The sequence below is a fragment of the Ananas comosus genome, linkage group 10 (genome assembly GCF_001540865.1).
Source record: "Ananas comosus cultivar F153 linkage group 10, ASM154086v1, whole genome shotgun sequence".
NCBI classification, from domain to species: domain Eukaryota; kingdom Viridiplantae; phylum Streptophyta; class Magnoliopsida; order Poales; family Bromeliaceae; genus Ananas; species Ananas comosus.
Genome location: NC_033630.1, coordinates 4,189,192 through 4,211,554, shown reverse-complemented (window position 1 = coordinate 4,211,554; position 22,363 = coordinate 4,189,192). Strand labels below are relative to the sequence as shown.

General features: G+C 33.9%; 2 protein-coding genes across 2 annotated transcripts; one reads left to right on the top strand and one right to left on the bottom strand.

Moving 5' to 3' along the window:
• On the top strand, positions 6,965-12,642 carry LOC109716018 (aquaporin TIP4-4). The gene is made up of 3 exons (XM_020241290.1): positions 6,965-7,172; positions 8,054-8,301; positions 12,091-12,642. The coding sequence occupies exons 1-3, from the start codon at positions 7,046-7,048 to the stop codon at positions 12,466-12,468; spliced, it is 753 nt and encodes a 250-aa protein (XP_020096879.1). The 5' UTR covers positions 6,965-7,045; the 3' UTR covers positions 12,469-12,642.
• Positions 14,197-15,596, bottom strand: LOC109716651 (protein JINGUBANG-like). The gene is made up of 2 exons (XM_020242190.1): positions 15,534-15,596; positions 14,197-15,414 (listed from the first exon to the last, which is right to left on the bottom strand). The coding sequence occupies exons 1-2, from the start codon at positions 15,594-15,596 to the stop codon at positions 14,197-14,199; spliced, it is 1,281 nt and encodes a 426-aa protein (XP_020097779.1).

Genomic DNA, 22,363 nt, shown 5'->3' with positions numbered 1-22,363 from the left:
TGCATGCTTCCCATCATCTCTATCTTTCTTTGTTAGCAGCAATAATTTATGGCCTAGCTGTCAGAGACAGAATAATACTACTTTTATAAGAAGAAACTGTTTTGACTTTTGAGTAATCACTAATAATAATATTACTTTTATTATATATAAATATAAAAAGGGAGTGTTGATAGTCATTTTAGTGATGGCACCTGTGGAAGCAAACAATGAAGCCCACTTTCCGTGTGTTTGCTCTTAATTTAGTCCATAATGATAGAGTGGAATTGTAATACTTGATGTGATTTTGAAGCATATATTAAGGCAGAAACTCCAAATTTGGTTCTAGTATAGAAAGGTACTATCATAGATAATATTATATTCTACATCTTCTGTCAGCATTTTCCAAATAACACTTTATGATCACAACCTATCATTACACTCTGAAATTGGGTTTTCTTCTGCTTTGTTTGATCCCTTACCGTTGTTTTTAGTCAATGAGTTAATTCGCAAATAGAATACTTTAAGACTCTGTTTGGATGCAGGAGTTTCTTGTTTTGTACAATCCCTTGATTTTTTTCAAGAATTTTGTATATTTGAGAGATAGAAAATATTGTCAAATGTTTAGAATAAAATATTATAATCGACATTCAAATTATTTTTTTTTTCATAATGAGATAAATTATCTCACGGATGGAACATAATATTCCACCAAATTAATCATAGACAACAAGATTTTTGCATAAACAAAAATCAAACTCCTTAATTAGTTATAATAATATTAGAAAAGTCTTGTACCTCACGAATAGGGACGCAAATGGGGCAGATCCGGGGGCGGGAGGGTTTCCCCACCTCCCACTCCATTTTTTATCAGGCCGGGGTGAATTCGGGGCAGCTTTTTTTTTTATTTTTTTTGCTCCAACTTACCGCCCCATTCGGGGCGGATCGGGAAAGGAGCGAATTTTTGGCAGATTTCTGACTGATCGGGGCGGATTGAAGGAAGAAAAGGATCTCCTACCTCCCACTCCATTTACTTGGTGGATCATAACTGATTATATTTTTCTATATTTTTTGTTCCCACTTATCGCCCCATTCGGAGCGAATCGGGACGGGAGCTCTACCAACCAGGGTCCATTTGCATCCCTACACACGAATAAGTTATTCTTGAATAAATAATTCCGACATCAAAATAGGATCTAAAATTCCGCTACAATGGAAAGTAGGAAGGATCAGATTGTCAGTTTCCAAACAAAAGCTGATCAAACTTAAATCTTTTGATTTCCAATACAAAGGAGATTGTCAGCTTTCAAATAGAAGTTCAAATTTAAAACTTTTGATTTTCAATACAAAGCTATTGAAAAAAAAATGTTAATAAAAAGGTTTTCTTTTTAGCACTATCTGAGGAGTATTTTATGAAATTAATAATATATGTCATACCTCCAAGTAATTCTAAACAAGTCCTTAATGAAAAACAAAAGGAAAAGACAATTGCTTAGTGGGGAGGCCATGAAAGCAAAGCCCCCCCACCTCACGGCATGCATGTACTGGTTCAACAATGATTTTGACAATACCCAATGAGAGAGCCAAGGTTTGGAAATTATAGGCAGCATCCATTTAAAATTAAGGGAAAACTTCAAAAACCCCCCCTGTGGTTTCTTACTTTCTCACTTTTGTACCTTGTGGTTTAAAGTGTATCAATTTGCTCCCCTGTGGTTTCGTTTTTATCTTTTCGGTAGCTTTTTGGTTAATATTTCATTAAATTACATACAAAAAAACTTCAGATACTCATCTAGATTTATCGAATATTCAATTTAGTATCCTTTAATTTTAACTCTGTCACTGATTTAAGAAAAAAAATAATAAAATTGATAATAAAAATAGAAAAACGAAACCACATGGGAACAAATTGATACATTTTAAATCACAGGGTATTAAAGTAAGAAACTGCGAAACTACAGGGAAGATTTTTGAAGTTTTTCTTTAATTAATGGTGGTGGTAACCTGTTCATTTTGACCTAACATGTAACATGCGTGGCCAAAAGGGACTAAAAAGTTTGATAATGTATCGTACAAGTCATGTGATGGTGAAATTGTTTTATTAATAGATTCCATCATGGAGGAACCACACACACACACACGAGATTATGAACAATATGAGTTGTCTACATGTCTACATGGGGAGGGTATATTATCTTTTTTATTTCATCTGGGAAATATTTATGTCAGGGAGTTCAACAACTTCCTCTTATTACTTCTTCAATTTGCTATTTATTAATTATACACTCCTGCTGATCGTTGTCTTCATATATATATAGTTCACAAAATTAGTTAACAAATCAAGATAATGAGATTATAATAATACAGATAATCTCATGCCACGCTACGTAAAGTCAAAGAGTTTTTATTTTTATTTTTATTTATTTATTTATTTATTTATTTATTACTTTTTTTGCATGAAGAGTCAAGTGTGTTTTTAGAGCTACTTTCTAGCTAGGAAAGTAGGAAAAAAAGTTAATTAATGTGAAAATTGTTCGAAAGGGTACTACTCGATCTACATGAGTTTTAATTAAATATAAAATGATTGCCGTAACTTTAAAATTTTGATTTTCTTATTGGATTTATAAATTTGAATCAATATTAATTCGAATCACAGTTGGGTAATGATGAGTGAGTGTTCATTTGTTGTCCATTTCCTAACAACACATCATCTAAAGTTGAAAAAGGTGCATAACCTTATCTCTCTATATATAGTTTATTAGAATTTTATTTTATCCAAAGATTAATGAGTAAAGACAAGTTCAAATTATGATGAGGTAAAGATCAACATCAAGGGTCTTATAATTCAAAAATAGCTTTTGTTCGGCTCGTTTATTAAATAAGCGGTTCGATCTCGAGCTTATTTTAAACCGAACACGCACGAATTTGCTCGTGAATAGCGAGCTATATTAATTATCACTACTAAATGTGACTAGCCATTAAATTCATCCAAACCAAAAACTAAGTGTATTAGTTTGGATTTATCATGGCTATATCAATCATGCACCCTACTCATAGGTATAAACATTACACCTCATAATATTTTTGTGGCTTTCTCACCTGTCTTTTTTTTTTTATTTTACTAAAACCCAAAAGGATTTATCAATTTTTGAATTCTTGGGTGTAAAATGCATGTGCCCATAAGGTGTTTACCTCCGGAAGAAGTGTACAGATAACATTTTCATCATCTAAAGCCTTTTAATATATATGCTATATAACTGACCGTCTCTAGAGCAAATGGCAAAAAATTTGATGGTTGGTACTCGAGACCCAAGTTCGAATCCTAGTTGATTCACATTTTCAGCTAAGTTTATTTTTAAATAAAATAAACGAAGCTGGTAGCGTGCTACTTATCTCTCAAAAATATATATATATAGAGTGGGCTGGTATGCTTCTGGAAGCACGGACAATTTTTTATATATCAATGTTAGATATTTTATTCCATTTTATCAATGTCTACGTTAGATATTTAATTATATTTTGTAGTTATGTCTTTAGATATTAAATTATATATTATAGTTATGTCAATGTTATATATTATATTCTATTTTTATCTATGTCTATGTTATATATTATATTCTATTTTTATCTATGTCTATGTTAGATATTTTATTCTATTTTAGCTATGTCTATGTGTATTTTTTTAGTAGTCATAATTTTATCGGTTCCAACACTTGTAGGGGGATTTTGGCTCCGTGCTTCCAAGTTGTTTTCGATGTTGGGACTTTCGAATCGACGATCGGCTTCATTAGAGTTAATCTAGAGTATATGAAGTACCTAGAAAATAAATTTTGTGATTTTTCGATATCATTTGCCTAGTGATCGAAGAGGCTCAAAATCAATAATTTTGGCCGTGGTGAGCCGTTTGCAAGTTTAACGGTGTAGAAATATCCAAATCACATGAAATTTTGATAGAAAATTTTTTATACCATATAAAACAAGATCAATAACTTTGATTTAAAATTTTAATGTCATATCATCGTATTTTGTAAAATTTTTATTTTCAGCCGTTGATTTTGAGCCACTTCGATCACTAGGCAAATAATATCGAAAAATCACAAATTTTATTTTCTAAATACTTCAAATACTCTAGATCAAGTCTAATGGAGCCGATTGTCGATTCGAAAGTCCGAACATCGAAAACAACTTGGAAGCACGGAGTGCTCCGTGCTTCCAGAAGCATACCAGACGCACTATATATATATATGCATTGTGAATCAGCATTAAGGCTTCGGTTGGAATTACGGCGAGATTGCGTTATGTGCGGCGAGAAAATACGTTGAAAAAATATCATATTTATTTTCGTACATAATATTACATCCCGTATATCGCGATGAGTCGATTACGATATATTTTCTACGGTCCCACCGAAAAATGTAAAAGCATATTCCTATATACTTTTACTCTATTTTTTATTTAAGAGTGTTAGATAGGTCTCAATACCAAACTAAGCCTAAATATGCGTCCAAGGAGTGTCCACATCGGACACGAGTCCGACACCGACACGTGCGTGTCCGACACAAACACACGAGGCTTATAGAAGCTTACATGATATAAAGGTGAGGGGAATAGCCCTCTACAGCTTAATCTGAGCCCTCCCAACTGGAATTCGAACTCGCGTAATTTATACTTCTCTGGATCCAACTTATTCTGAAGTGGAGATACTTTAAAGACAAGGAGCATGCACTAAAGTTGCCAGCAGTTTCAGTCCTGAATTTTCACATACCACCTCACAGATTCATAGGAGAAGGTTCCTGTTTGGAGTCCCTCAAATTTATTTGTTTGGAAAGATTAGTGGGTGTGAATTGATTTGTGTTCATTTGCCATATTTTAGGATGATTTCAGTAAGCATTAAGCAAATCCAACCGTTTATCTATATCNATATACATATACATATACATATATATACATATACATATACATATATATACATATACATATACATATATATACATATACATATACATATATATATATATGTGAAAGATTATAATTTTCAATGTTTTTATAGTTCCTGAAAAATCTGAATTTTCATCCGTATTTCTAAAAAGTCTAGCAGTTGTATTTCTATTATTTCTTTTTGTTTCCTATAAACTTTATTTTTAATATTTCTACTTTACCTTCCATATTATTTATTGCCATGAATCAGAAATTCAAATCTGTAAAAAATAATTTAAGCATACAAATTTTTTTAAAAGACATAATAGTTCTAATAATGAAAAATTACTGATCAACTTAACATGGTTAATTGCTAGAAACAAATTTACCAACTTTAACGGTTCCAATCATCAATTCGGAATCTCTATCATCTAAAACGATTTAGTAGGATGTATATATATATACTATCGGTAGCACATAGACCTCCGTGCTACCAAGTTGTTTTCAATGATGTGGCTTCCAAATCAACGATCGACTCCGTTAGACTTGATCTACACTATTAAAAGTATTTGAAAATTAAATTTTATAATTTTTTGATATCATTTGGCTAGTAATCACAAAGTTTCAAAATTGACAATTTTAATGGTCGATGTGATGCGTTTGTTAATTTAACGGTGTAAAATAATTCAAATATGATAAAATTTTTACAGAAAATTTTTTTCACTATTTAGAGTAAGATCATTAACTCTGATCTTAAATTCAAGTCTTTTACCATCATTTTTTATTATGAGATTCTCTAGTATGAAGCATAAATACAATTTACTCATTTTTAGACTAAATTAAATAGATACAAGGTTTTAAATTTTATTTTTCATAATCAAATATAAAATCTACAAAAATCAATCATAAACAAAATTTTTTAAAAAATATCTAGCAGGTTTATTCAAACCAGATCGGTTCACTAGTTAGATCGCCAATTCGACCGGTTCAAAGTGAATTTTACTTACTTGCTTTTAAAGGGTTAAATTGAAATACTTTATTAACTGGATTACGGTCGAAACTATTTTGAAACACTGAAAGTTAATAATAAACGACTAACTGTTAATTGCTCCGTGCAATAATTTCTCGTCCATTTATGTATCATCTCCCTTATATTACAATAGTGGGGTAAGCGCATAACAAAAAGACAATAACGACTACATAAGCGACAAATCACTGACTTTAATGCAGTACGAGAGATAAACTGGAGTCCTCCTCCCTCCCACAGAGAAGTTCTACACTGTCACGCTTGCACCACGTCATCAATAACAAGTCAATCACATATCTTTTTTTCAAATAAAAGTATAATAAAAATATTTTTTTATAATCATGATGAGACATATATCTTTAAAAGAATTTATTTGATTGGTTTGTGCACTACAACAAAAATGGTCTATAGCGACACTTTTAAATATAGGTACATGTCCAAAAAGTACTGCTAGCTAAAATTACCGACATTTTTAAAAAGTGTTGCTATATGTGAGGTCGCTAGGTATATAGTGACAGTTAAAGAGTGTCGCTATAATTTAAAAGAGTGCTGCTAATTTATCAAAACTTATTTAAGCATTTAGCAACCGTTGAAATTCTATCTCGTTGGCTGCGGTAGCGAAGGAGGACGACAGGAAAGACTCTTCGTCTAAAATTTCAGTGGATTGAGTGAAGAGAGAAGAAAAGATGGTAATTGATTTTTCTTTTTTTTTTTCTTTTCTATTTGTAATCGGGACAAATGGACTGGGTGTGGTGGGTTGAGTAGAGTAATCTTTTATTTTTGGTTGGATTGGACTTTATATTTAGGCATTAGTAGATGTTTTTTAAAATTTTAGCATAAATGGGACACTCAAAAGTGTCTCAAATATGTGTCCCTATAACCCAATTCTGTTGTAGTGGTGACGCCATGTCACTAATATACCCGGTGTATTCTAGAATTTTCCCTCCCACAGGAGTAAAAATAAAAAAAAATTAAAAAAAAATTTAAAAAAGGGCCTTTTGTTGACATAGTCAATCACTCTGCTTCTATATAAACGGGGCTGGGCAGAGATTGTTGTAACAAAAACTCTCAATACATTCGCATTCTTATTCCGTGTAAAAACACTCAATTGCTTCGCTGAGAGAGGAGATGGTGAAGATAGCACTCGGCCACCACCAGGAGGCGGCGGAGCCCGACTGCGTCCGCGCCGTGGCCGCCGAGGTGATCCTCACCTTCCTCTTCGTCTTCGCCGGTGTCGCCGCCGCCATGGCCGCTGGTATGTGGCGGATAATTCATGACTTTTTTCCTGCATCGTTCATTACATTGTAAATTCAAACAATTTAATAAAGTATCAGAACAAAAGGTCCTCATATATATCAAGCTTCTAATACAATTGATTTTCTTTTATTTAATTTAAGTCCATATTTTGAGCGTATTAAAATATTTCGAGTTCAAACGTGAGGGGGAGATAGAGTGTTGAATAAAAATATTAAAAATACTATTTTCTAATAGCTTGAGTAGTTTTTAAAGTATAACAGCAGTTTCATATACTTTAACACTAATCATCTCGAGTTGTGTGTGATCGTTAGTTCAAATCTCACAAAATGGCATTCTTCAAAATAGAAGAAAATTTAAAGGGAACACTGTGTGACCCACATATTTTCGCATTTAGCATGAAAATATTTTAATACCATATTAAATAATAATATTAAATAATTTTTTTAAGGAGTAAATATATAGAATTTATTCGAACTATGGACTGCCTTTTATTTGACTATCTAATCTTTCAATTTATTTGATTTGAGTTAGTCAACATTATTTTGACTTTAAAAGTTGAATGTATTATTTATTTTCACATATTTAATTAACGTATATATTTCACATAATTATCGCAACTAGAAATTCATTAAAATCGGTAATTAGCTTAAATTTGAAGTTAAATCATTGTTTATTGGCTCATTCCAAGCAAATTGAAAGATTATATAGTAAAATTAAAACTTTTACAAAATTATATAATTTATATTCAAAATGGTCAATAATTGAGATAAATTCTGAATATTTTAACTTGAAAAAAATAATAATACTTGCACGATCAAAATTAAAGACTATTTTCAATATAATTTGTGTATTCATTCAAGACGATACATGAGGATACAGGAAAAATGGCGGGGGGAACAGACACGATCATGGGGCTGACGGCAGTGGCGCTAGCGCATGGGTTGGTGGTGGCGGCAATGATCGCGGCGGGGCTGCACATCTCCGGCGGCCACCTCAACCCGGCCGTGACGCTGGGCCTAGCCGTCGGCGGCCACATCACCCTTTTCCGATCCCTGCTGTACGTACTGGCGCAGTTGCTCGGCTCTGCCTTAGCCTGCCTGCTTCTCAAGTACCTCACCGGCGGTCTGGTAAGTTACATACTTAATAAATTCATCGGTACATAGATTAATGAACTTGTCCTTCTGATGGTCTAAAATATCCTTATAAATTATAGATTATTTTTTAAATATATTCCTACTCTAAGGTTACTAATGAGAATTGAATTTGGAAGGGCATTTTAAAAAATGCAAGGTAAATTCGAAATTTTCTACTTACAGTAAAAATAATATATGTTTAGAAAATTGGTACACTCCAAAAGAGTGTATATACGAATTCTTTAAATTTTTAGTATTTATAAAAAAAAAAAAAGTTGACAGAACAATGGTAAATTTTTGGCAGAGGGTGTAAATTTTGTTTATACCTTTTTCTGGTACGTACTAGTGGCATTACTTGAAAAAAGAAACTTTTCAAAAAAAAAAATCAAAAANTAAGTTACATACTTAATAAATTCATCGGTACATAGATTAATGAACTTGTCCTTCTGATGGTCTAAAATATCCTTATAAATTATAGATTATTTTTTAAATATATTCCTACTCTAAGGTTACTAATGAGAATTGAATTTGGAAGGGCATTTTAAAAAATGCAAGGTAAATTCGAAATTTTCTACTTACAGTAAAAATAATATATGTTTAGAAAATTGGTACACTCCAAAAGAGTGTATATACGAATTCTTTAAATTTTTAGTATTTATAAAAAAAAAAAAAAAAGAAAAAAAGAAGAAAACTATGAGAAAAACTTACTCTAACAGTCATTAATTCCAACTAAGATTAATAATATTCAATCAATGATCTATGCATACGTAGTAGATAAACTAAAATAATAAATATATTTTAACACAACATTATTGAATTATTTTTTATTAGACGTTTTGCTATCAATCACATGTCACCACACAATACGATTGATTTGTGAGATTTTATATCTCAAATGAGAAAACTGTTACAAAGAAAAAAAAAAAAATTCAACTATACAGGCATCATGAACTATAATTTTTTTTTTGGATTAATAAGAAAAATTATGTTGCGGGATTTGATTATAATAATTTAAAAGTTTATAGTGATAAAAAATTATAATAAATTAAACACACCCCCAAATCAAAACTGTAATTTATCCCTATTATTAATTTTATAAATATACCTAATTAATGCATAAGTGGACAGTAGGATTTGATTATAAACTTTTACAATTTATAAACCAATTAATGCATAAGTGGACAGTAGGTAAAATTTTTTACAGGTTATAAAAGCGTAAATGACAAGTTTGGTTCTCAAACTATAAGGCGAGCGATAATTTAGTTTTCAAATTTTAAAGTGTTGTTATTTTTTGTTCGAATCTTCAGATTGGTTATAATTAAAATCCGCAACCATTATTTTGTTGTCTAAATATTAACATATTACTGACAAAAGAATATTGTGGTATCATTAATAACAATACTGTTACATCATTTTCATATTGAATTTGATTGTAATAGCTTCGAAAGTTTGAATCAGAAATTATAATAAATTAAAGTTTGAGAACTAAAATGTCAGCAGTCTTATAGTTTGAGGACCAGACGTGCAATTTACTTTTTATAAAATACTGCATAAGTTGGTCAATATATATTGTTTGATCATTGATGTGACTATTTATAAATAGTATGGACTTATTGGATACTGTGTTCAAACGGATTCTTATTGGATACCTATGCCTAATCATGGGATGGTATCCTTTGGATTATTATAAAAACTATTTTTTTCTTATTTAGAAATTTTTGTGCTTCATGTGAATTTCAAAATATAAAATTGGATGCCTTAAAAACACAATAGTAAATTATGCTAAAAAAAAAAAACCTATCCATAAAATTTTATCGTTTATAAAATATAATAGAACACGACTATAAAAAAGGTACGAATTTTTATTTGATTCCCGTATCCAATCAAAAAAAGGAAAAATATATCCATGAAATTTTAAAGTTTATAAAACAATACATGTGAATTTTAAAATATAATATTAATGGATGCTTTAGAAGTGCAATACCAAATCAGGCCTAAGAAAAAAAGAAAAAAAAAACTATCCATAAAATTTTATAGTTTATAAATTTATAAATTAAAACAGGAAGAATTTTTTAGATAACCGTCCTCAATTAAAAGAAAAAAAATTATAAAATTTTATAAAAAGTATATATTTTCATTGGATACCCATGCAAGATGAACATGATTTTTATTGGATATCTGTGCCTAATAATGGGACATTATTTTTTTGACTATTACAACAACTATTTTTTTCTTATTAAGAAATTATTGTGCTACATGTCAATTTCAAATTATAGAAGTGGATGCTTTAAAATGCACAAAAAAAAAAAAAAAAATCTATCCAAAATTTTTTATAGTTTATAAAATAATGCACTAAAAGTTGTTACTAGGTATAGAATGATACCAAACAGGTCAGATACAATATAAAAACGATATAAATGTCGATCGTATCTATCACAATTGCCTAAAAGCTTAATGATTTATAACTGTGATTTCTAATTCAAAACATGATTACTTAGTTTATTTCGAACAAAAAAACAGAACATAAAATTATTGTCACAACTCACAAGTATCTAACAAGTAAATAAAAAAAAAAGGTACGAAATTTTATTGGATACCGATGCCCAATCATTAAGGGAGGCTATACTTTGGATTATTTGTAACAACTATATTCTCTTATTAAGAAATTATTATAATGCATGTTACTTTCAAGATATAAATTTGGATGCTTTGAAAATATAACACTAAATCGGGCCTACCAAAAAAAAAGCAAAAAAACATCTACCTACAAAATTTTATAATTTATAAAATAATACAAACTTGTTAGTAGTTATGGAATGACGCAGCAGCGCAGTAAACCAGATATAATTATTTTTTATTATTAAGAAATTAGTGTGTTGCGGTGGGGCTTACGTGTCAATGATCGCATGACTAATCAATATAAGTGGCCTCACTTTATAGGAAAATGCTACATATACATTCCCTCAGTTTAGTGTTTAGAAAATTTTTTAGATTTTTAGTATTGAAAAAAAAAGTTAACAAGATAAAAGTCCAATATTAGTCCTTGAATCAGAGGGTGTAAGATTTTTTAGTTATTTTTTATTAGCTAAGATAAGCTCAACTTTCTGGCCTGTAATAATATATTTAGCAGACTAATAAGTTGAGTTAGGTGAGCCCAATAAGTTAAATAAGGCTGCAGTCGATAATAATTATAATCGATAAGAGATCAAACAATAAACCTAACGTGCAGGTGGGCTGAGTCAGATCGAAATCTGTAAAGCACTGTGACGAAGCCCTTAAGTGCGATGAATACGTCATTTCTATCAGTACGTGTTTTTGAGATAGTTGGTTATCGCTTACGATCCACAAAATTTACTATGTTTAGATGTACAGATAGCATTACTCGACTTTACAAACTTGGAATTGTGCATGCGTGAATTACATAAAAGTTAATCATCTACAGATTGGGCTAACTAATATAACATTGTAGATTTTTTATTATTATTCAAAATATAGTTGGAAGCAATCAAAACTGAGATGCCAAATACAAGCATAACTAAACAGGCTCTCAGCAAAATTTTTGTTGGCAACAATCTGAAAACTAATAAGTGCTTTTTTGGAGGGGCTTCAGAAACACCTTTGGCCCAATCATATGTCTGTTTTTCGGAAAGTTGAAATAAACAAATGAAGTTTCTATAATAAAAGATTAATAATTGCTTCTTCGAATAGCTGTACTCAAATAGCACTTCTGTATAGACTGAAGCGAGATAAAATATTCATGTTTAACTCTTCTCGATGTCGCAGGACACGCCAGTGCACGCCCTCGCGGCTGGAATTGGGGCCTTTCAAGGAGTTCTTATGGAGATAGTCCTCACTTTCTCGCTGCTCTTCTCCGTCTACGGCACGATTGTGGACCCTAAGAAGGGGTGCACCGCCGGGCTCGGCCCGGTGCTTATCGGGCTCGTCATCGCGGGCAACGTCTTAGCCGGCGGGCCGTTCTCGGGCGCGTCGATGAACCCGGCACGGTCCTTCGGGCCGGCCCTGGCTAGCTGGAACTGGACCGACCACTGGGTCTACTGGGTCGGGCCGATTATCGGCGGTGGGCTCGGCGGGTTGGTTTACGAGCACATATTTTTGGTTCGGACCCATCAACCTCTTCCAAGAGATGATGAGAGTTTCTGAGGGGCTTAGGAGCCAATTAAGTGATTTGTGGTGTGGTTTTCTAATTTGGATATAATTTAGTTTCGGATTTTCTCATTATATGTTGAGAATGCCTAGTTTCATGGGGTAATTAAGTACTATTTTGCAAGTTATATATTATCTCTCCTATTTGTATGGTAATTTAATTTCTTATAAGTGAATACGAGTATTTTTAATAATTAAAAAAAAGTAGACATGCAGTTTTTAAGTCATGATATTTATTTCTCTGTAGTTCCAAAGTCCTTCAAATATTCTACCTGTCATTTTAATACACTTATATGTTTCAGGAGTAAATAAAAAAGTCGGGTATTTTTGAGAAATATGTTGGTAATTATTTCATAATATATTCTAGGTTGAGATTTAGAAGTTAATAAGGGGGAAAAAAAAAACTAAACTACCCTTTATTTCTAATAAATGGCGAAGCATTAGGCCACATAGGATATGTATCATATTATCTAATTAATAAGATAATTTTATATTAAAATCATAGCCCTATAAGATATATTTTGTGAATAATACTAGATTTACAGTCTAAAAGAGATGGGCTAGGCCCCTTTGAGGTATATTATTTGAATAATACTAGCTACAATCTAAAAGAGGTTCTAATTCTACAACACTCTCATTCAAAGGCTAATTTCCTTCAACAATCTTATCAATATTTTTATATTAACTAAAATTTAAAAAAAAAAGGTTAGAGATTGAAAGACTCTTTTATTTGTGGAGTTGGCATTTATCCTTCTATTTTTAGGACTTTGTTAAAAGGATGCAAATGGATTCAGATCGGTAGAGATACTGTCTTCGTCCGTCTCATTTAGGATGAAAAGTGAGAGCCAAATATAAAAAATAAAAAAAAAAAAAACTTGCATCATGCCTGCCCCGACAGTTAAGAAATGGAATAGAATACGGAAAACCCTTCCCTTCTTTTGATCCATCCCAATTAATCAAAAAATCGTCAAAGATTCGCTCGCGTCTCGACTCGCCCCGAATGAAGCGGTAAGTGAGGGTTACTAGCTAATAGTATAAACTCAACTCATCTCAAATCTGTCTCGACAAGCCAAAAAAAATCGAATGAAGGCGGCAGGTCCCTCCCGCCCCTCGATCCGCCCTGTTTGCATCCCTAGTTCAACTTTGCCTCGCCTTGAGAAAAAAAAAAATAAAAAAGGGCATTGGCCCAGCCTGATTACACAGCCCATTAAAACCCTTAGTTACGAGAAATCATTATGCCTGCACCAGGTGTATTGGTACACCTCGTGCTCCGTGGTCTGTACGTTATCAACAGATGCGATCATGTGGGTACGTTAGATTCTGTTTCCATAACCCTATATTCTCTTTTATTTATTTTCTCTTTATGGCCTGAGTAGGTTAACGTACACATTCGTGCAACTGTATTTCTCTAGCTACTTTTCTGAATCTCTTTGCTTGTGATTTTCTTGATGTTTCTACTACTATTGCAACGTATTAAGCTTAATAAATTTGCCAACCAGTTTTTATCTGAGAAAAAAATTACAAAAAAAAAAAAAAAGTGATTATGTTTGTGATGCATGAACTTCTCGAAATACAAGGTCAAGGCTTGTATATTCTCTACGTGTTAGCTACTAAAGACTCATATAATTAGTTCGGAGTTAAAGTTGAACACACCAAAACTAGATCTTTAATACAATTCACATGCAAATTAAAGTATTCTCTCCCTAGCTAATTAATTAAACTAACCTAAGCGGCTCCTCTGAAGCCTTGGTCGTGGTCGTGGTCTTCGTCGTCATCGTCATCGTCGTCTTCTACTTCGTCTTCTTCGTCTTTACCCATCACCTTTATCCTCCACACCTTCACCGTCCGGTCCAGGCTCGCGGTGTACAGCAGCAGGCCCACGCCGTGATCCGCCTCGGCCTCCACCTCGACAGTGGCCGCCATGCACCGCACGGGGCCCCGGTGGCCCTCGATCACCGCCAGGCACGCGTGGAGGCCCCCCCCGCCTCCGCCGCAGGGGCCCTCCCTGCGCCGCCACACGCGTATCGTGGTGTCCTCCGACCCACTGATCACGACGCAGTCCACCGCCGCGAGGCACAGCACCGCGAAGCGGTGGCCCTGCAGGAACCCGGCGTGGTCGAACCGGCCCGAGCCGGCCGCCTTCTCCCACACGTTGACGTAGCCGTCGGAGGCGCCCGAGTAGAGGATCGTCGAGCGGGCGGAAGCGGCGAGGGCGAGGGCGAGGGCGTTGACGGGGGACTGCTGGAAGCGGAGGACGGAGATGAGGGCGTGGGCGCCGTCGCCGCCGAGGACGCGGCGCCAGACCTTGACGGAGCCGTCGGCGGCGGCGGTGAAGAGGCAGCCGTCGGCCTGGTCGACGAGCATGGCGCTGAGCGGGGCGTCGTGGGCGGGGAAGGAGTCGGCGCAGGAGCCGTCGGCGAGGCGCCAGGCCTTGACCGTGCGGTCGAGGGAGCCCGTGTACAGCAGGCCCTCGGCGTGGTAGAGGGCGAGGCAGGAGACGGCGTCCTTGTGCGGGTGCTGGTGGTGGTGGTGGTGGTGGTTTCGGTATCGTCTGGCGAAGAAGGCGAGGAAGGAGGCGGGGGATCGGGCGGGGAGGGTGGCGGTCTTCTTGGCGTGGACGGAGGAGGAGGAGGAGGATATGGAAGAGGTGGAAGGAGAAGGGGAGGGGGAGGAGAGGGACCAGAGGCGGACGCGGTGGTCGGAGTGGGCGGTGAAGAGGGAGGAGCCGTGGGCGAGGAGGGCGGGGACGGGGGAGCCGCGGGGGGNAGGGGGGGGCGGCGGTGTCTGCGGCCGTGGCGGGAAAGAGGGGAAAGAGGGGAGAGGGTCCAGGGGGAGGGGCAGGCGGCCGGGGACGAGGGGGCGGTGGTGGCCGTCGTGGAGGAAAACCGCGGGGCATCGGGGGAGGCTGCGGCCGAGGAGGCCAGGTCGTGGGGTCTGAAGGGGCTGCCCGGGTGGTGGTAGCGGTCGTGTTGGTGTTGTTGGTGTTGGTGTTGGTGTTGGCCGTGACGGCGGCGGTGGTGGTGATGGAGGGGGGAGGGGGAGAAGGGGGTTGTTGTTCGGACGCAGCTGTGGTCTTCTTCCTGCAGGTAGGTCCAGAAGGTCTTCCGGCCGTCCGGGTGCTCCATTGGGAAAGAATCAGTGACAAGCAGCAGTTTGCGCGGTTTTTATTTTAAACAAGAGAAACACTATCATCCAAAAAACATAATAATAAAAAAAAAAGTACACAAATAATAGTCTCTACTATGGTGAGACGATTTTACCCACCGTATATCATACTTTCAGATACGTGCTACCCTATGCAATGGACGGTGAATAAGACGATTTCACACTTATTAGAAGTTATTCTCGTACAAATTATATTTAAACTCTTTATGCACTTAGACCCTTTGCAAAAGTTTATTTACAAATGCCCCTAACAAAAGTATAAATATAGAAACATTCTTATATTTGTACAGGTAAGCGAACGCGATGTGAGATAAGAGAAAAATATTTTTAAGTGGAGACGGTAACAAATAAAAACACTGAATAAATTATCTTGTTCATTTAAAATATTTTACGTGGCATCTGCATATGTAATATAGTATCATTTCTACGTTTATAATTTTAGTAAGGTCATTTACAAAAGAAATTTTTTTGTTCCCTACCATCTCTTATCTAAGGATGACGAGAGTTTATTAATCCTTTTTGGTATTTAGTAAATAAGGAAAAAAAAAATGATAAGACAAATGAAAAAAAGATAGTTACTAGGTTGGGTTTGTTGTAGAATTATAAGTCAAAATGGATCGTAGTCTTAGCACTCTTCTAGTTTAAATAATGGTAGTGCCGTCCTGTAGGAAGTTAGTAATTTAGAAAGAAAAATATAATTTGTTTGCTAAACAATGTACTGTAAATCTTACACTCATTTATTAAAAAATTTAGACTTTTTTTAAGAGTACAATAATAATAATAATAATAAAAAGCATTAATAAAACTAGTGTGAAGATATAGACTCTTGAATCAATAGAATTTAAAATTTATATCCATTTTTTAGATAAACATGCAACATTGCTCAGTGTGAAATGCTACTTGAAAGCCCAAAAGCCTGGTGTCAATCTTACACCCATCTATCCATCCATCTAAAACTTTATACTTTTTTTTAAATTTTTAATATTAAATAAAATTTTGTAATACTACTGTAAAGATATTGGTCCTTATATAAATAGTGAATAAGATTTTCATATATATATTTTTTAATGTACAGATAATATTGCTCTAAATATTTTAGAAGAGAAATTATCATACAAACGGAGTGCACTGTACGGTTAAGATTTTATCATAAAAGTTTTAAATTAAAGCTTAATTTACTAAGGAGTCCAGCTATTCTAGAATATAGAATCTGAATTACGTTCATCAATTCCGATAATCATTGAACTGAATTTCGATTCNTATTGAATTGAATTTTGATTTCCATTATGTTTTGAAATAAAAATGATCTAACTTATTTATAGTCTAATCCGACTTTAAATTTCAAATTTACTCATTTCAGAGTAAATCACTCAAAATCCTTCCCCACAAACAACTTTCCCTCCTCTTTCTTCAATTACTCTTCACTCTATTGATCAAAACTCTCTCTCAAAATTCTAAATGTGCATTCTAATTTTCATTCAAATAATAAATTAAATATTTTTAAATAATTGATCATTCCATTTTTTTTTTTTCTTTCAATACAATTCAATTACACTTTCTATTTTTATTTCAATAATAAACCAACTATTCCATTCAAAGGAGACAATGTAAGACAAAAATTATAAAATTTTGATCCGGAACTTTTCTATACCTAGCTTGAAAGTAGAAAGTGTAAAGTTGTATAGAATACATCGTATTAGGACGCTCTCAGTCATAAGCTGACATGTATTCTTACATCATCGTATGCTTTAAACTGCGTGCATAATTTAAAGGGAAAAACTTCAAAAACCCTATTGTGATTTTGTAGTTTCTCACTTTGCCTCCCGATGATTTAAAATGTATCAATCTGTCCCCTTATGGTTTCTTTTTTCTCTTTTTCTTATCAATTTCATTATTTTTTTTTCTTAAATCAGTAATAAAGTTAAAATTAAAGGGTTGAAGTGAATATTTGATAAATTTATATAGGTATCTGAAGTTTTTTGTATATAATTTAATGAAATATTAACGAAAAAGCAACCGAAATTATAAAAACGAAACCACAGGGGGCAAATTGATACATTTTAAACCACAGGGGGGCAAAGTGAGAAACTATGAAATGATAGGGGGGTTTTTGAAGTTTTTCCTAATTTAAAACTTCAGTTCTGCGTGGTCCAATTAAAGCATCCTACATGCTAATCATATAAATAATAATAACAACAACAACAACAACTTATTGATTCTAGTGTAAGTGGCAAAAAAAATTTGATAATTAATATATGAGATTTCAAATTTAAAGTCTAATTACTCTACTATTTTAGCTAAATTTATTTTGTTAAAAAATAAAGAAAGAAATAGCATGCTACTAGTTTAACAAATAACAATAATAATAATAATAAGTGCTAGCATATTTATATCCTATGCATTTGTCTGTTCTTGGTCTAGAAATGTAAAAAAATTCAGGGTGAGGTAAATCCTGCCCCACTCTGTCTTGAATGGAGAGTAAATAAAAACCAATAAACAAATTTAGAACAGTAAACGAGGATAATTTTTCTAAACATATTCGGAATGGGAGACGGTGAAAAAATTGATCGGTCCCCCCTCGACCCCCCCTGAAGAAGTATTTAAATTATAAAATAATTTTGATTTTTTAAAATTTTATATGAGTTTTAAATAATAGTTATTTTTAAATTAAATGTGATTTATTAGAGAGATTTACTAATAGTTTTATTATTTTTAAAATTTTATTTTAACTAAAATAATAAATATTTAATTATAATTAATTTAATTAAAAAGAAAAGGTTGACTTGGCTGATTTGAGGTGCCGATAAAAGATGGATTTTTAGGCGAAGTGGATTCTTAAATATATATTTTACTCCGTCGTGGAGGCGGAGTCGGTATTAGCACAACCGAAGGTGGGACGGGTCTCCCGACTTCAGATGCGTCCTGTTTGCATTTCTTTGCATTCCTGTCTATGTCTAGATTTTGTATTACATTGCAATAATTTTTTATATATAAGCATTAAACGGCAAATTGAAAATATGAGATATAATTGATCGTATATCTAGGACATGAAGATATTTTGTGCACGTATATAATGTACGAACATACGATCGAGTGGACTTTGCCTATGTGAAAATTTAATTAACGCATTTAGAGAGGGAAATAAATGGAGTTGAATGCGAAATGATCCGTGGAGATTTGATAGAATCTCTTTTAGGTTTTGCGTAGAAGCTTAGAAGGGTCCACAGTCCTAGCATGTAGTTATGTTGCACTTGCCGCATTGTTTCTCCTTCCCTCCACGCTTCAATTTCAAAAATAAAAACAACGGTGTTGTTTCATGGGACAAAAATTTAGCGGATGTTGGCTTACAAGTGCTGGCATAAAAAGGTCAGCATCCTATTTTGTGACAGGAGGTTTGATTGGATCGAGCCATGTTCAAAATAGTGGTAGGCCGGCTTGGATCGAGTCATGTTCGAAATAGCGTGAGATAATTAGTTGGGCCGAGTCACAATCGAGGTTCTGGACATTTTGTTTGTACGCTTTAAATGAATTGATTGCGTATTTCTAATAGTTCTAGCTTTTGGGATTATTGGTTAGCCCAACGATATCCAAGGTATTAGAGTCAGAGCTCACTAGTTCGATTTGCACCATGTCCCAGATGTTGCGAAGAGGGAGGGAGGATTGTTGGCTTAAAGAAAATAGCATTCTGCCTTGCAGCGATAGGCCAGGATGGGCCGACTCATGTTTGAAGTGGCGTGAGTCTGGTTAGATCGAGTCACAATCGAAATTGGTGGGCGCTATGTCTATATATATTTTATGTGAATTGATTGTGTATTTCTAAATAGTGAAAAGTCGGATTTGGCCAAGTTATGATCATAATAGCGGGAGACTAGATGGGCCGAGTCAAAATTGAGACTTGCGGGCTCTAACGATGTACATTTTAAACGAATTGATTATATATTTCCAGCAATTTAAACATTTGAGATTAATAATTAGTATCCACGATCCAACAATGAAGACAACACTCAAAGTGAGATCGTAACATCTAATATTTTTGATGCAAATTGATATGAATCTCAAAGCTTAGAGACGATGGATGCGACTGTCTCACGTTTGGGAGGCCTCCCACCAAATTTTAGTTCTATTTATTGTGCGATTAAAGAATACCATTTGTCACTAAACTTCCAGCAAAAATTAATTTAGATCACTGAATTTTAATTTATTTTAACTAAGTCATTAAATTGCATTTTCAATTTCAATCAAGTCATTTTACATTAATTATTTACCGTTCGTTATGTAAATTGGGATGAATTGCAACTAAATGATGGATATTGGCATCTCATACTGGGGACAATCATCACTAAATATGTGTTCTGCCGTGTAAGATTAAATTATACCATTAGGCGCTAAACTTTCAAATAAACTTTTGTTTAGGTTTCTGGATTTTAATTTATTTTAATCAAGTCATTGGACTACATTTTCTATTCCAATCAGATTATTTTGTTAATTTTTTTAATAATTTTTCAAACAAAATATCAAAATAGTAGCTAATTCAGCCAGTATATCATGCTATAAGAAAGATATGGTATTAATTTATCACTTAACAAGATGATTTGACTACTTATTTAGTTAACAGATTGTTTTTTCAAGATGATATAATGATTGAATAATAAATATTTCAAGATAATTATATTACAACTAAGTTGGCTATTAATCATCTTCTAGTGGTTTGTAGGTAGTTGAAAAAGTTACCCAATCATTACTTCATCAAAAAAAAATATGTAATCCGTCTTTTTTTAGTTTTCGTACTTTTTTACTTCACCGACTTTGTTACGACAAACGCACAAACGAAAACGAAATGACGAACACAAAATTATCAAACTACAAGCAGAAATGAAAGAACAGACAGATTTACGTGAAAAATTCTTTGCAGGAAAAAAATCACGGGCGAAGGAGGAGAGAACTTCACTATCAAAATAATAGGGAATACAATGTTCTTCAGATTTTCAACCAACCACAACCACACGCCTCTAAGGCAAAAACGAAGAGAAAAATTCATAACGGGTTTCGGATCGCGACTCACCACAGACATTCATTTTTCCTTCACAATTTAATTTTTTAATTTGGTCGCACCGCGAAATTGTCGGCGAGTCGTAAATCCGAACCTGAGTCGATAATAGATTTCGAGCCATATCTAACAGACTTCATCATACATTTAAAAATTTATATATATCAGAAACTAAACATGCCCATAATTTTTACCCTAAAAAAATTCATTCCTATGTGACAGTGGATTATGAATTATGTATGTGGTCTAAAGAGTACTATAAACAATAAGGAAAATAATAATAATAATAATAAAATATTAAAAAAAATTTAAAAAAAAACCGAGTACTATTTGGAGTTATGTGCTAACATGGTTGTGTACATGCGTGCGTATATATACCGGACCATACTGGACCTAGTACAATTGAATCTCTATTTCCATTACTATATATGGGTAAATTGCACTACTAGTCCCTGAACTTTGAGTTAATTTTCATTGTTATCCTCAAACTTTTAATAAGCTTCTATTTGATCCCTAAATTTCAAACATTATTTTATTTTTGTCCTTTCCTTTAAGTAAAAAAATTACTGTTTATATCTATTTTATTTATTTATTCATGCACTATGAATTCAAATACGGAGATTAAAGTAAAATTTTTTAAAGATTTTTAACACTGCTGGCGTCGAATTTACAAGTTCGAGGGCCACAATAAAATTTTTCTGAAAGTTCAGGGACTAGTGCAACTTATCGTTATGAGTTGGAGTCATAACGTATAGAATATAAGGGGGTTTTTTTTTTTTGAGAAAAAGAAAATTTTGGTGGTCCAACGAGTACGGTTTTTGATGATTTTCCGTGCTTTTTTACTTGCTAGATCTGAAAATTGATAGGATTCGGATCTTATGTTTTCATTGCCGTAATTATAGTTCTTTTTTTGTTTTCATTGCCGTATTTATAGTTATTTTTATATATTTTTTTTTAAAAAACTGTCAATGTTTTTGAAAAAGGCCAATTGCATAAAAAAATTCACAAGTTTTCAGCTTTTGCAAAACTAGGCTACTATTTTGAATTTTTCAGATTCGGTCTGAATTTTCAGAACACTGATCAAAATACTCTTATTTTTTTTTCTCTCTATTCTTTTTTTATGTTTTTTTTTCCTCTCCGACCCTCCTCCACCGCTTCCGTGACCTTTCTCGACGGCAACAGGGCCTGCCTTCTCTTCCTCCGCTTTTTTCTTTGTTACGTTCCTTTTTTTTTCTCTCTGACTCTTCTCCATCGTCTTCGCCGTCTTCTGCAACGGTAACGACGGCGGCGTCGCCTCCTCTTTCAATACCGATGCCAGAGGAGAAGGATTCAAAACGAGTGTGGATGAGAGCGAAACGAACGAAGGAGAGCGGAACGGACGAAGGCGATGAAGTCATAGTCGAGATGGTACTCACTATTGCTCATGAGGATGAGAACGAAAACATGTCGCACTTCTCCAAAGAGCGCTTTAAGCAAGAGCGGTGGTTGCGATAGAGGGCGAGGGAGAGGCCATGACAACAAAAAAAAATTACAAAGAGGAAAAAAAAATCAGAATAATAAAAGATAAAAATAAAAAATATATTTTTTTCCATACAGGAAAGACAAAAAATCATAGAAGGAAGAAAAAATAAAATTGCACTGTTAAAATAAAATTATATTGTTTTAAAATAATTTTACACT

What these genes read in the sequence shown, in the direction of transcription:
- LOC109716018 (XM_020241290.1), top strand. Translation starts at nt 7,046, where the DNA reads ATGGTGAAGATAGCACTCGGCCACCACCAGGAGGCGGCGGAGCCCGAC. An exon ending in CGCCGCCGCCATGGCCGCTG is followed by an intron (nt 7,173 to 8,053) that starts GTATGTGGCGGA and finishes ATGAGGATACAG; the next exon opens with GAAAAATGGCGGGGGGAACA. An exon ending in AGTACCTCACCGGCGGTCTG is followed by an intron (nt 8,302 to 12,090) that starts GTAAGTTACATA and finishes TCGATGTCGCAG; the next exon opens with GACACGCCAGTGCACGCCCT.